Here is a 13,499-nt window from a genome sequence, read left to right as displayed (position 1 = left end):
TTAATTCGAATTAATTAGGGAAATCGGCCACACAGGGCAATAAGCCGCTGTTTCTAAGAATGCTAGGAACGTGTAGATCGAGTCCCCGCGGCAAAAAGACGAGTTCAGAATCCTGTTCAGTGCACGTTTAAGTGGCTCTTGCTTTTACTTGAGCCCAGTTAAGTTCTGGGGAAATTGCCGGTCATAGCGCCGCGCGACTGCTTGCTGCAGTTGCCGTTGTGGCTGCGGAAGCATGGCCACTAGCTTGTTAATGCCTTGAAGGTTAGTGTGGCAAGGTGCACAAGTCAGGGCTTATGAAGTAGTGGAATCGATGAACTGAGAACTCCCAAACGATGACGCAGTCTGCTACCTCCTAGCGCCGGAATATTTCAATGGGCTTCACTCGGGGTTCAAAGCGTTCCGCTGCTGGCGATAAACACCTTTGTCTTATTTAGCCCATATTTCTCGTCAGACGTATCTATACCGAGAAATAAGCCCCTAGTTTATCTGTGGATTTCTTTTTGCAGATTACGAAGATGCCCTGCTGCACCTTAAGGGACAGATGATGTACATGGACGAATGGAAGAGCATGGTGTACCTTGCTACGCCCGTGTAAGTGATGCGAAACTGCTGCAAGTTCTGAGAAAATTTTAGGCTTCGTGGTTCGGTTGGAGCAGTACAAATGGCATATCCGAAAGAAGACAGACTGCTGTCGTTCGAAAGGGAGGAGACGATGACAGATTGCTCTTCCTTATGTTGCAACAGGGGTTTTTTTTTGAGGCCATGGTGACGTGCTGAGCGGCTGCTTATGCGCTTCAGTTTTATATTATCCGATGTGGGGCCATCGTTTTTGCAAAGCTGCCTTCAAAGTAATCAATGACCTGAGCTTCGAGGTAAGACCACGACCAGCCACTCAGTTGCTGGCCTCCACAACAACACAGGGAGAAGACCAGGCTATGGATCATAATGCAAATGTTTGTGACGTACGAGCGGCATCACACTTATTACAAATTTTATATCCAAAGATATCGAGAATACTAAGAGACCATAAATATTATAATGTAAGTCAATGCATTCCTGCAATACGTGACCCTTTCTTTTATAGCGAAAGTTTACCTGTTAGGCAAAAGGCGGCGAGAGAAAGAAGCTCGAAATACGCAACCGCAAGCAGTTTCGCCATGCTACCATACTCGTGCTGTCAGGCGGCTGCGTAAAGTAAGACCTCGAATGCGAACCCGGCGTCGGTCGATGAAAAAACCTGTGGCGTTTGATGAATACGCGCAGCCAGCAGGCGTTAGGATTCATGAAAATCAAGAAAAAAGCAAACTAACCGGGGCCAGTTTCTAATTTTAGAGAGACACTACGAAGGAAAACCACTGTGACAAAAAAATATGTAAGCAAGGTGCGAGTTTTTTCTTTGAACATTCAGTGTCAGCTGCTGATTCGCTGACCTGCATGTGCAACAGCTGTTCCCTGAAAGCTGGAGTGGTGCTACATTCCGGTGTTTTGTTCTTTTATTTTTGCCAATGTGCGAACTAGGTGAATGGTGAAGGGTCTATGCAAACAGGCGTCCCACACACAGGCGCTGGGCACAGAGAGGAACGAGAATAGTCGATAGGATGGTGCCGCTACTTCAGCCAGTTGCAATCGATATTTGGTTCGGATGCAGAATTATGATGTGCTTTTGGCGATTTCTTCACACTTTTCTTACCAGAAGCTTTATTCTGAATGAAACTCGACTCACGAAAGGCAACACAAAAGAAGAGAAAGCCTTGAACATAAGGCAGGTTTGCCAGTTTCAAAAATAAGGTCTTCGCTAACTGCACCCGTTGAAACAAAGAAAATGATGGACTACGCACATACAAAATGTAGCTCCCGTGTGGAATACTTACTGTCGAAAACAAGTTACTTGGATAATATGAACACCAGAGCAGTGTGAAACCAAAGGTTACTGCGAGAAAGTCCAGACGTTGCGGTTTGATATCTCTCAATGGTAAATTTGAGTATGGCATAGAACCGCCTTCCTAAAGACTCCACTCACGTAATCTTCATTCGAAACATGTACACGCATGAAAAAGAATGTTAAATCGTCTTGGAGTATGAAGGACAAATTTTCAATGAACACCTTGGGGCCGCCAGCTGTGGAAATAGAAACGCTCAACGTCCCTTACAGCGTGATCAGAAGCAGGATGTGTTGCTGGGTAAGTTGGTTTGACATCCTGAACATGCAGCGCTGGCAGACGAGGGACGAAGGAGAGACGACACACACAGGGCGCTGAACTAACAACTTTAATTTCGAAGGAGGGCGATCGGCACGTTTTATAACGCACCCTAAAGCCGCATCTTATCGTTCTTATCTTATGCATCTTATCGTTTTTATCTTTTTATCTCTGTCATCTCGAAGCTGCACAGGACTCCCGGCGCGTGTAATCTCCCTTTTTCACCAAGTGCTGTTATTATGTCTTTCCCCCTGCCCCCTTCACTGGCGATCTTTGCTGTTCGTGTCGTCAGAGGTGTACCTGGCACCTGGCCGACCGGAATGACTGAATCCTTCTTGGGTTTTTTTGCTTCTGTACTGTGTGGGTCAATACGCGCCTGCGCGCTTAACCTGATTTCCTTGGTTTTATTGTTAGTTGCCTTGCCTTGACTTGTGCATGTGCCTACAATCACTGACTTCTTGGGTGCGCTATAAAACGCGCGGATCGCCCTCCTTCGAAATTAAAGTTGTTAGTTCAGCGCCCTGGGCGTCTCGCCTCTCCTTCGTCCCTCGTCTGCCAGCGCTGCATGTTCAAGATGATCAGAAGCGCGTGCAAGGTGGCTGGGGTATTGATCAGCCACTCGCTTCACTGGGGTGCATGCGTTGTGTGACCACAGGATGCGTGACCTGGAGACCATGGTCCTGACGGGGCTCTACATCAACGACCTGAGCATGCACGACTTCAGCCGGGACATGGTGCTAGCAGGACAGCAGCAGTCCGCAGAGCTCAAGCTCGCTTTGGACCAGGTAAGGAGGGTTGGAGGAGGAACACGTGTCTTGCGGGACGCCTTGCGCATGGAGACTGAGGAAAAACAGGGCTGGGGTTGGTGCGTGTCTTCCGATTGCAGGGTGGTGCTCCGAACAGCCGTGGTTTGCAAAAGGAGTAGAAAGGACCGTTGCGTGTTCATGTCCGACTTGCAGTGTATGCGCTCGCCGTGGGACCGAACCATCCGACCCGTGCGTTTGCTTGTGCAGCGCTCGAGCTGCGCGCTCCACCCTGCTGTTAAACAAACGCGGAAGGGGGCTCCAGGGTCGGAGTGGAGCAACGGTGACTACCCGCGGGCTGACACTGCAACAGGGCGTAACGGAAACGACCGTAAACACTGGCGCTGACTATTATCCTGGATTTAATATTGCGGTGCCGTGCACGTAAGCAGGTAAACACTGTGCCAGGAAGAAAAGGAGCGGTCGGCGGCCTGTTAGTTCTGCAGTCCTGCCCATTCAAGCGTCCCAGTGTCCACGCAGTGTTCGTTTACCTTCTTTGCACCGTCTACACGGGCTATGTAAGACAGCTCTTAACGAGAACGTTCGAATGAGTGGACCCTGTTAGGTATTGGCCCCTCTTGCTCAGTTCTTACTGTTTAACTTGTGAGCAATGTTTCAAGAGCCATTGCCTTGCCTGTTCTGACATTCGTAACAAAATATGAATATGCGTTCTTGTTTACGAGCTTCAGTTGCTTTCGTTGTAAATTTACGACGTCGGAGACGATCGGGTGACTGCATTCCTGAATTCGCACAGAGTAGAAATTGGGGCTTTAAAATGGATTCCATGATGCGATAGATCTCGTGATATTCGCAATAGCAATTAGAATAAAGAAGCCATTAAAGATGCCCTAAAGCAATGCTTGTCCGTTCACAAGCCTAGTCATTCCTTTTTGTTTGTGATAATTTGGCATGCAGTTCTCACCATTCGCGATTGCCGCATTTTCATGGTCTTGCTAGGCTGTGGCGCAATTTTTCTAATGCGTGACCTCTCTTCAACGGGAAAGCTGACACTTGGATTGCGCAACAATGCTAAAACAGTGCCGACTGAAGTGGAGAAATAGTTGATAGGGCCATGCGAACGCAACATTTTGCAACCTGTTCTGCGGACAACCACCGCCTGTCACTGTTGTAGCCACTGTGGTTCGAACCCATTCTTAACTGAAGCCGCGTCTATTGTGAGAAAGGTTCAAAAGCTCTGTAACTGCCAGCAATTATCTGATGAGATTGCTCTGCAATAGCCGGTAGCCGTTAAAAAAATCTTAGAGATCCGTTGCTCTTCCAGTACAAAGTAGCTACAACCTGATTCATATTAAAATTCTCGAAGCCAGCGCCTCTTCGGCTTATCTAGATCATCTTCATATATGCGCATGCCAGGCTTCTGACCGAGCTTATAATTCTTGCGTGTACGGCTTTTTCTCAGCTAATTTTCATCCTCCACTTGGCTGAAATTTCATTGAAAGCAGTAAATGCTTAATTAGGACCCGCCTGACAATCACAACTTCAAGGTATGGAGTGAAAAATTACAGATCACTGCGGCGACCCGCACTGGGAGAAGGCGGAAGCACTGACGCCTCCTCGGCACTTGTCGCCTCTCTTTGCCTCTCTTTGTCATTTTTTCTGTTTGGCCATTAATTTCACTACTGAAATACCGTAATTAATTTATGACTTAATTAAATATCGATTTATTTAGTCTTTATATACCTTCCTTTATCTCAATCCTTTATCTTCCTTTATCTCATTTTCGTTTTTCAAATTTGGCGCCGTGGTTGCTTTCCCGTCCACTTACTATATCACCGTACAACCGTTCAATGGTTTTAACTGATAATTAATTAATTAATTTATTTATTTATTTCAATTATTTTTTGTTCGATTAATCATCACTCATAAAATAAATTTCATTTCAAACTTCATTTTCACTCTTTTGCCTATTTTTGTACCATTTTGCCGTCCACAGCTGTTTTCCCGTCCACTCACTTTATCGACGTCCGCGCTATGTCGTCATTTTTGCGTCATTTTTGGCTTTAATTAATTAAGTAATCGTCCTATAGGCGTAATTTGTTTTGCGCAGCATCCTCACGCACTGTTTATCATTACAGCAACTCGTTTGATGCTACCTCTTCTGAGAACGCCACAACTGCTGCGGACACGTTTTGCGGACAAGTTTTTGCGACACGACCCCGCCGACATAGCCTAGAGATGGTTTCGGATTAATAAGATAATCATTCATAAAAAAGGCAATCGTTCATGAAGGCAGTCACCACTGTAGTCACGTAGTGGTGACTGCAGTCCGGAGAGCAAGAATACAGTGAGAATTTCTCTAAACAAAACTATTTATTTGGGCTGACTTGCGCCCACCATGGACTGAATCACTCGGCGGCGACGTAGCAACGATAGTGCTCGGCGGTCGCCGAATAGAATTGCCGCTGCTCTCGGCCGTTCTCTTTTTAAAGCTGATAGCGAATTTTTAGATAAAGCTTGGAATGTTACTAGAACATTCACGAACAACGTAGAAGCGGCTCCGCCTGGATGCGATCAATCGTGTTAAATCTAGGCGTGTCTTGCATCGCAAACAAAGCGATAAAGCGGCGTGCCGTCAGCTTTGAAGAATGAACAAACACTACAAATATTCGCGGCAATATTTCGTAGCCCCAATGTCCGAGGGAGACCAGAGATCGCTCTTATTACCCGTGATTTTGTAATAGTATTTATTTGGAAGTATTGCTTTTGTATTAATATTGTTGTTGTTCTCTTTACTGAGTGAATCTCTGAGCTCTGCAAGGTGTTTCGAATAAAAGTAATAAAGTAGCCACCTTTTATCATTACGAAGTGAATTTATTTTGGGTAGGTTTTCATTAATTAGAGTGTGAGACAGGAGACAGAGCGCAGGATGGAGCGAGCTTTAATGGCACCCGCAAGTATGGCGACCAACCCTTCGAAGAAGAAGATGATGGATGATGATGGATATGTACAGATGAAGACGAAGATCGCATGTTGTGCTTTGAGCGATGATGATGGATATGTACAGATGAAGACGAAGGTCGCATGTTGTGCTTACACTTTCTCCCCTCGCGTACGAAAGCGACCGGCCCGGGCGCAGATTAGAGCACAGTAGGGCGACGGGCAAAGGGTTTGAGGCGTGAAACATGAACAATCTCGGCACCTCGGCAACGACGATCATTAACAGGATGAACAGGGGCAACGCGATAGTTCACCGGGGACGTTTGTTCGAGTACAGTATACGGACCAATATAACGGCTCAAAAATTTTTCACACAATCCCGGGGTACGCACTGGAGTCCACAGCAGTACCTCATCACCAGGGTGAAAAAATATGGCACGGTGGGAGAGATCATAGGTGTTTTTCCGGGAGGCTTGGGAGGCGTCGGTATTCAGGCGGGCAATGGCACGGCAGTAGTTAAGACGAGAAGTAAACTGTTCGTGAGAGAGTCTGGAAGAGGTTGAGGGGGCGGAGAAGAAAGACGCTTCGAGGGTGAAGGCAGGTTGACGTCCATACACAAGGAAGAATGGGGAGAAGTTGGTGGTTCTTTGCACGGCACTATTGTATGCAAAGGTAACGAAGGGAAGCATGGTGTCCCAGTTGGTGTGGTCGGGCTGGATGTAGGTGGCTAGCATATCGGACAGCGTGCGATGAAAGCGCTCTGTGAGCCCATTGGTCTGAGGGTGATAAGCTGAAGAGGTTTTGTGCACGGTTCTGGAGGCGTGAAGAACTTCGGCAAGGATGCTGGAGAGGAAGGATTTGCCGCGGTCACTAATAAGGACACGAGGAGCTCCATGGCGCAGAAGGATGGCGTTCAGGAAGAAGTGGGCGATCTCTGAAGCAGAGCCGGAAGGAACAGGGGCCGTTTCAGCGTATCTAGTTAAGTGGTCGATGGCAGTGACGATCCAACGGTTGCCCGTTGGTGTTAATGGTAAGGGACCGTAGAGGTCAATCCCAACGACTTCAAAAGGGGAGAAAGGACAGGGGAGAGGCTGTAGAAGGCCCGCAGGGGCAGACGTGCTCCGTTTACGACGTTGGCAAGAGATGCAAGACGCAATATATTTTCCAACAGCGGTTGAGAGGCCAGGCCAAAAGAAACGGCGCTTGATGCGGTCATAAGTTTTCTGAAAGCCTAAGTGGCCAGCCGGGGGATCATCATGAAAGGCCTGCAAAACTTCTCGGCGAAGAGAAAGGGGTACGACAGGCACCCATGAGTCACCGAAGGGGCTGTAATTGTGCCAAAGAAGGATGTTGTCGACTAGCTTGAAAGAATTAAGTTGGCGACGTAGGCGGGCATTCGGTGGCCGCGTAGCACCGCTCAGACGGTCGATAAGAGTCCGGCAGTAAGGGTCGGCCCGCTGCGCTGAGGCGAGATCGCCAAGACTGGGAGCTGGCATCAAGTCAATGGGTGCGGCGGTCAAGGTTGAAATAGCCGTCGAAGGGGTAGTTTGGCAGTTTGAGGATGCGGAGGACACGGGTTGCGGATGCGGAGGTTGGGTTTGGGCGAGGGGACAACGAGATAGCGCATCGGCGTCCTGGTGTTTCTTGCCCGATTTATAGGTGACGGTAAAGTCATATTCCTGGAGACGGAGAATCCAGCGGCCGAGGCGGCCGGACAAGTTTTTCTGCGAGGACAACCAGCACAGGGCATGATGGTCAGTGACAACTGTGAACTGGCGGCCGTACAAATAAGGGCGAAATTTCTGAATGGCCCAGACAACAGCGAGGCACTCTTGCTCAGTTATCGTGTAGTTCTGCTCCGCTGCAGTCAGTGTACGACTGGCGTAGGCGATGACTTGCTCGCACGAAGAGTGCTGCCGCTGCAGAAGAACTGCACCAATGCCGTGTCCACTGGCGTCCGTGTGTAAAATCGTTGGAGCATTGTCGTCGAAATGTGCTAGTATCGGATCAGATGTGAGAGCCTTCTTTAAGGTAGTAAAAGCGACCTCACAGGCCTCAGACCAAACAAACGGCTGGTCAGCGCAGAGGAGCTTATGCAAAGGGGCCGCAATAGAGGCAAAGTTGCGTATGAAGCGCCGGAAGTATGACGCTAGCCCCAGAAAACTGCGCAGGTCTTTGACGCGCGATGGGCGAGGAAAATGCAAAACTGCAGCCACTTTGTCGGGATCAGGCTTGACACCCTTCTGGCTAACGACGTGACCGAGTACCTTGATAGAAGTGGAAGCAAAGCAACATTTCTTGGTGTTTAACTGAAGGCCGGCCTCAGAAAGTGCGCTTAATACTTCATCGAGACGAACAAGGTGTTCAGAAAAAGTCGAAGAAAAAATGACTATGTCGTCGAGGTAGCATAGGCACGTTTTCCACTTCAGGCCTCGGAGAACGGTGTCGATCATGCGCTCGAACGTGGCCGGAGCATTGCATAGGCCGAACGGCATAACGTTGAATTCGTATAATCCGTCGGGAGTGGCGAAAGCAGTTTTTTCCTTGTCGGCCTCATGCATAGGTATTTGCCAGTATCCGGATCTTAGGTCGAGACTAGAGAAAAATTGTGCACCTTGGAGACAGTCGAGGGCGTCATCAATCCGAGGCAGCGGATAAACATCTTTTCTAGTGATCTTGTTAAGGGCGCGATAGTCAACACAAAAGCGTACTGAGCCATCCTTCTTTTGAACCAGCACAACAGGCGAAGACCAAGGACTCGAAGAAGGGCGTATGATGCGGCGCTTGAGCATGTCGGCTACGTTATCTTGAATAACCTTGCGCTCACTAGAAGACACACGATACGGGCGACGGCGAATGATGCCCGAACCATCTGTGTAGATGCGATGCTTAGCTGCGTTGGTTTGGCTGAAGGTTGTTGCCTGGGTATCGAAGGAAGCGGCATGCTTGGTCAAGACGGCAAGCAATTCAGCTTTTTGAGTCGGGGTGAGACCGGGGCTGATAGCAGCTGAAATAGATGCAGAGGCAGAGGCAGGGGTCGAAAGAGCGAAGCTTGATGGGGCAGAGGAAAGTACGGCCACAGGTTGAGTGGTATCCACAGAAGCGATGGCTGTGCCTTGACGCAGAAGAATGGGTTCCGGCGTAGTGTTGAAGGCAGTCAGTAGTGAAGACCCATTGGTGAAGCGGAGCAGGGACGCGACGAGAAAGATGCCCCTTGAGAGAAGACGGGGGCTTGGTGTGACGAAAACGTCCCCAGCGTTTACGTGGGCAGAAGCAACAGAGAGGACATCTTCGCAGCCGGGGTAAAGTACATGATCAGCGGTGGTAACCAGATGATGAGAAGGCAGGACAGAAACGGCAGAAAGGTCGGATTCAGAAGCCTGTAGAGTAGGGGGACAGCAGGTAATTACAGCTTGCGCTGAGTGGAGGAAGTCCCAGCCGAGGATGAGGGGATAAGCACAGGAGGGAAGCACAGCAAATACTATGTAGTGCAGGATGCCGTCGATAGTGACTCGTGCCGTACACAATCCGGAAGGACGCATTGATTCATCATTGGCAGCACGGAGAGAAGGACCACTGTAAGGGGTGCGCACCTTGCGAAGACGAGAACATAAATCAGAACTAATTACAGAAATGGCGGCGCCCGTATCGATCAATGCTTCTACTACAGTGCCTTCAATGTCAACGGTTAACATGTTCGATGGCTGTGCAGGAGGAATTGAGAGGGCGGCGTGTGGTGCAGTTTTACCTCCGGAAACTGCACAATTTAGTTTTCCGTGTGGCCAGTTGTCTGGGAGGATGGTGGACGTAGAGGCGACGACGAGCGGCGGAAAGGCGATGGGGAGCGGCGGCGCGACGGCCTGTCGGTCGAGGAGCGGTCCGGAGAGGTAGAGGGATAGGAGGGACGATAATTGGTATGGTCAGCAAACGGTGGGCGGTAAGCGTACGACGAGTGCGGAGCGTCTTGGGAGAAGTCCGCGTACGATGGGCGACGAGGAGGACTGGAGGCAAACGCCGGACGGTAAGCAGGCGACGAGTACGTAGCTCCGTTGCGAAAGTCTGGGTACCACTCGCGCTCGTCGCGTTGACGCCGACGGCACACACGGGCAACATGCCCTCGAATTCCGCAGTAGTGACACACCGGCCGACGTGCAGGCGGACTCCAAACAGGACACATAGCGGGGCTCGGGGACACAGAGACCGGAGTTTGCTGGACGGGCTGTGGATGCGACGGGTAAACAGCAGCAGGAGGCGTCGCAGCAACCTGGGCATAGGTAGGCACAAAACGCGGTACAGGTGGTTCCGCAGCCAAGGGGCGAGTGACCGAAGCGAGCTCGTCTTTGATGAGATCACGCAAAGGCGAGGACGACGGGGCTGGAGGCGGGTGGGAATCAACTGGCGGTAAGGTGGAGCCGTGCAGTTCCTCCCGGATAATGGAGCGAATGAGGGAGCGTAAGTCCACGTCGGGTGAAATTGGGGTGTCCCAGGGGTGGGTACTTGTGTTGACCGTATAATCATATAATTTACTTAAAAGCTCACTCCGTGGAATGAGTCGAATGTACTGAATAGCCCTCTACCAAATGAGATCTACTCAACCAGCCTAATTTCAAGTTATGGCGTTTTCCAATCGGCGATCTGGGGATTTGCTTGCTCCGTGAACAGAAACTGGGATTTCAGTGTGCGATTTGTATTCACATCCACAGCTGCAATGTAGATCAGGAGCAACTCGCTTCGCTGCGGATAGCCCCACATTAATCCACGCAGCGAGGCGATCTTTTTTTTCCTTCTTTTCTTCAATTGAAGTTTCCGGCACCACTGCAGGTTTTTGTTCCTTCGCGGATGTATATTTATGCTCCGGAACACAGAATGGAATACGACATTAAAAATAACTCTTTCACTTCTTGCGTATGCTGTTTTTCTGCCAATAATTTATGCCAAAACCGCGCTGAAGAGAGGAAAAATATATAGTTTTCAAAGTGATTGATCAATTATTGCAATTTTAAAGTCACATATTTTACAGCGAGCGCATTTGACGAAATAAGCCTGTGTCTATCAACAATCTGCTTCTGCCCCTGAGTTGTGAGCCGGCAAGAAACCATCGAGCTTCCAGCCAAGGAGCGCACTTTTTTTTTTTTCGATGATGCAGTAAAGTTAATTCGCATGAACTGGCACATCCATTCTGCGCCGTTCGGGGTTCAACGACGAAAGAAGAAGTCGGCAGTATAAGAGGCACCCGTGGCACGGGGTGGGGACTTCGCGTGGCGTATCTAAGGGAACGGTAATAACCAAGACGAGAGCTCACCGGAATGGCAGGTCTTTTCTTTTTAACCTGAAAAACAGGAGTGTCTTCCATCTCTTCCAAGGCAGCCGGATAAACCCGCCCGTACGCAGCGGCTGCGGCTAGATGATATTATAAGACTTAATCATTCCTTGAGCCGATTGGTCGTCGACTGGACAAAGTATACACGATGACCTCTCAGAGGAAAAGGTAGAACGCGGAAGGGAGGGCAACGCCCGGCGAAAGGTCCGATTACAGAGCGCTGCCTATATTTTTTGCCAGAAACGTATGCGTAAGATTGAATATTTGATGATTAAACACGCACGCACGCACACTCACGAACCACATTTGCTTTTATTAACATTCTTATCTCAGCTAAATACTTGCAGCCTATTTTTTCTACCTTTAGAATCTCTTTCTGATGAAAAAAAAGTGGGGGAGGGATTAAGAATCGGCAGCTGCCCGGAATCTTCTTCGAGGATATCAGTAAGGAAGCAGTGCTGCAATTGGAAAAATGGAGATACCGGTGGAGCATTTGTATATACGGAACCTCGGCCTCTCTCGAAATGTTATTTCAATTATTGGGCATAGCTCAGGTTCCCTCCCTCTGTAAAGAAGAATAGAGTATTTTTGTGTCGAAGAGTTGGTATTTACTTGAAGTAACTTTATCAGCCGCCTCCTTTCCCGAAACGTATTTCTTACTCTCCGAAGCCCCCAGAAAGACTCAGCGTATGGCGCAGCAAGTTTTTCCTTTCTGCGGGCATGACAACTAATGAGTCTATATCGCCGTTAAGGGGTGGCGACTGTTTACTCTTACATGGTCTTATAAACTACCTAAACAAACGGATGAAAACACTAACTATGCGGCATACTGGAGAGATAAATTATGCCTCAGTGGCCCGCCAGTTTTGCGCTAGCGCCTGTGCTTCATACCAAAGGCAACATTCTGTCGGTGCTGACAGTGAAACCACACGACTCTTGCGCAGTAGGCGAATATTTCAATGAAAGGATCTGTTTGAAAATTTTAAAACAACTTAAAAACATCCTTTTTCTGTACTCTGACTCATCCGAACAAGAGTGGAGCCAGCGCTGTGCCGTTTGGGAGAGTGGGATTTGACTGAGCGACAAGTCGATGTCTGAAAACGCGTTAACTCGGAGCGCCTGGGATTCGAGGAGCAAATCGAAGACAAACGGCGTCTTCGATTTTTGCCGAGGGTGACATGGAACCAATATCTCAAGTTGTACCTCTACACAACTAGTGCCCTGGCACATGCACAGCAAGATTCTGGACCCTACTCGTAAGCCTGAAAAAAGAATACTGCCATCGATAGCAATCGATTCCCGGCCGACGAACCAGGATCTTCGATATTTGCAGTGGTCTTTCGCGCCATAACACTTCGCAGTGGCCGTCATGCGTGTATAGAAAAGGGCACGGTGTCACCATGCAGTGTGTAAAAACGCCGCGGTTGCTAGTGGACAGGCTAAGTTTTGCATTCGTCAGGAGAAGAAAACGAGGATAGGAATGAAATGAGATTGACATCAAACATGACTGCCTAGACATAGTGCGTGCTCCAGCCGCATGCACGATAAACATGGCATATGCGGCAAGTCACGTTTTGTCTGCTACGGCATGCCATTGCAGTTAGGCTCACAAAGAAAGAGGAAATGAAGGCTTCGATGGCTGAACTAAGATGATGATGATGAAATAACTTTATTTGCACCCGTCAAGGAATCAGAGGGCGAAAAAGACGAGTCTTGACCGCCGTCATCTTCCTCCCCTTTCAGCAGGCTGGGATCCCTTGGGATTCAGCGGTGTCCAGGGCCAGACGGATGACTTCTTTTTGTTCTTCTTCTTTCTGGCTGGCCATTAAAGCTTCCCAGGACTCTATATTCCTGTCTGGTTCGTTGTGGCTAGGGCATGTCCACACCATGTGGATCATGTCTGCTATTTCATTACACTGTTTACACCTGGGGTCTTGGATCGCCGGATGCCATCTGCTTAGTGCGAGTGGGTTCGGAAAAACTCCCGCTTGTAACTTTCTACATATGACCTCTTCCTTTTTGCTGAGACCCTTGCATGCTCCAGGTAATGTCTGTCTTCCTAATCTGTAATGGCTAAGAATATCTTGGTACGTGTTCAGCTCCTCGCTCGTCTGAAGGGGCTCTCTGCTCGACGAGACCGCATTGGGGTCCCGGTGTGTGAGTCCTCGGGCCAATGCGTGCGCTGTCTCGTTTCCCCGGAGGCCCTCGTGGGCCGGAGTCCAAACAAGGTTAATTAGTTCTGCTGGTGTCGGGCCGGCAGTCAGAATTTTGACTGCTTCG

At 49.1% G+C, this 13,499-nt stretch overlaps 1 protein-coding gene across 1 annotated transcript in view; it reads left to right on the top strand.

The window, feature by feature from the left end:
• Positions 1-13,499, top strand: part of LOC149370275 (soluble guanylate cyclase 88E-like) — a 206,263-nt gene that overhangs the window by 143,301 nt on the left and 49,463 nt on the right. The window contains exons 7-8 of the mRNA XM_089561069.1: positions 507-591; positions 2,854-2,983. Of these exons, the coding sequence (XP_089417195.1) occupies positions 507-591; positions 2,854-2,983 (215 nt within the window). The remainder of the gene's footprint in view (positions 1-506; positions 592-2,853; positions 2,984-13,499) is intronic.

Source organism: Amblyomma mixtum, chromosome 1 (genome assembly GCF_055824585.1).
Source record: "Amblyomma mixtum isolate Tamu chromosome 1, ASM5582458v1, whole genome shotgun sequence".
Taxonomy (NCBI): Eukaryota; Metazoa; Arthropoda; class Arachnida; order Ixodida; family Ixodidae; genus Amblyomma; species Amblyomma mixtum.
Note: the sequence above shows the minus strand (reverse complement) of the source record. Positions and strands in the feature narration are given on the sequence as shown.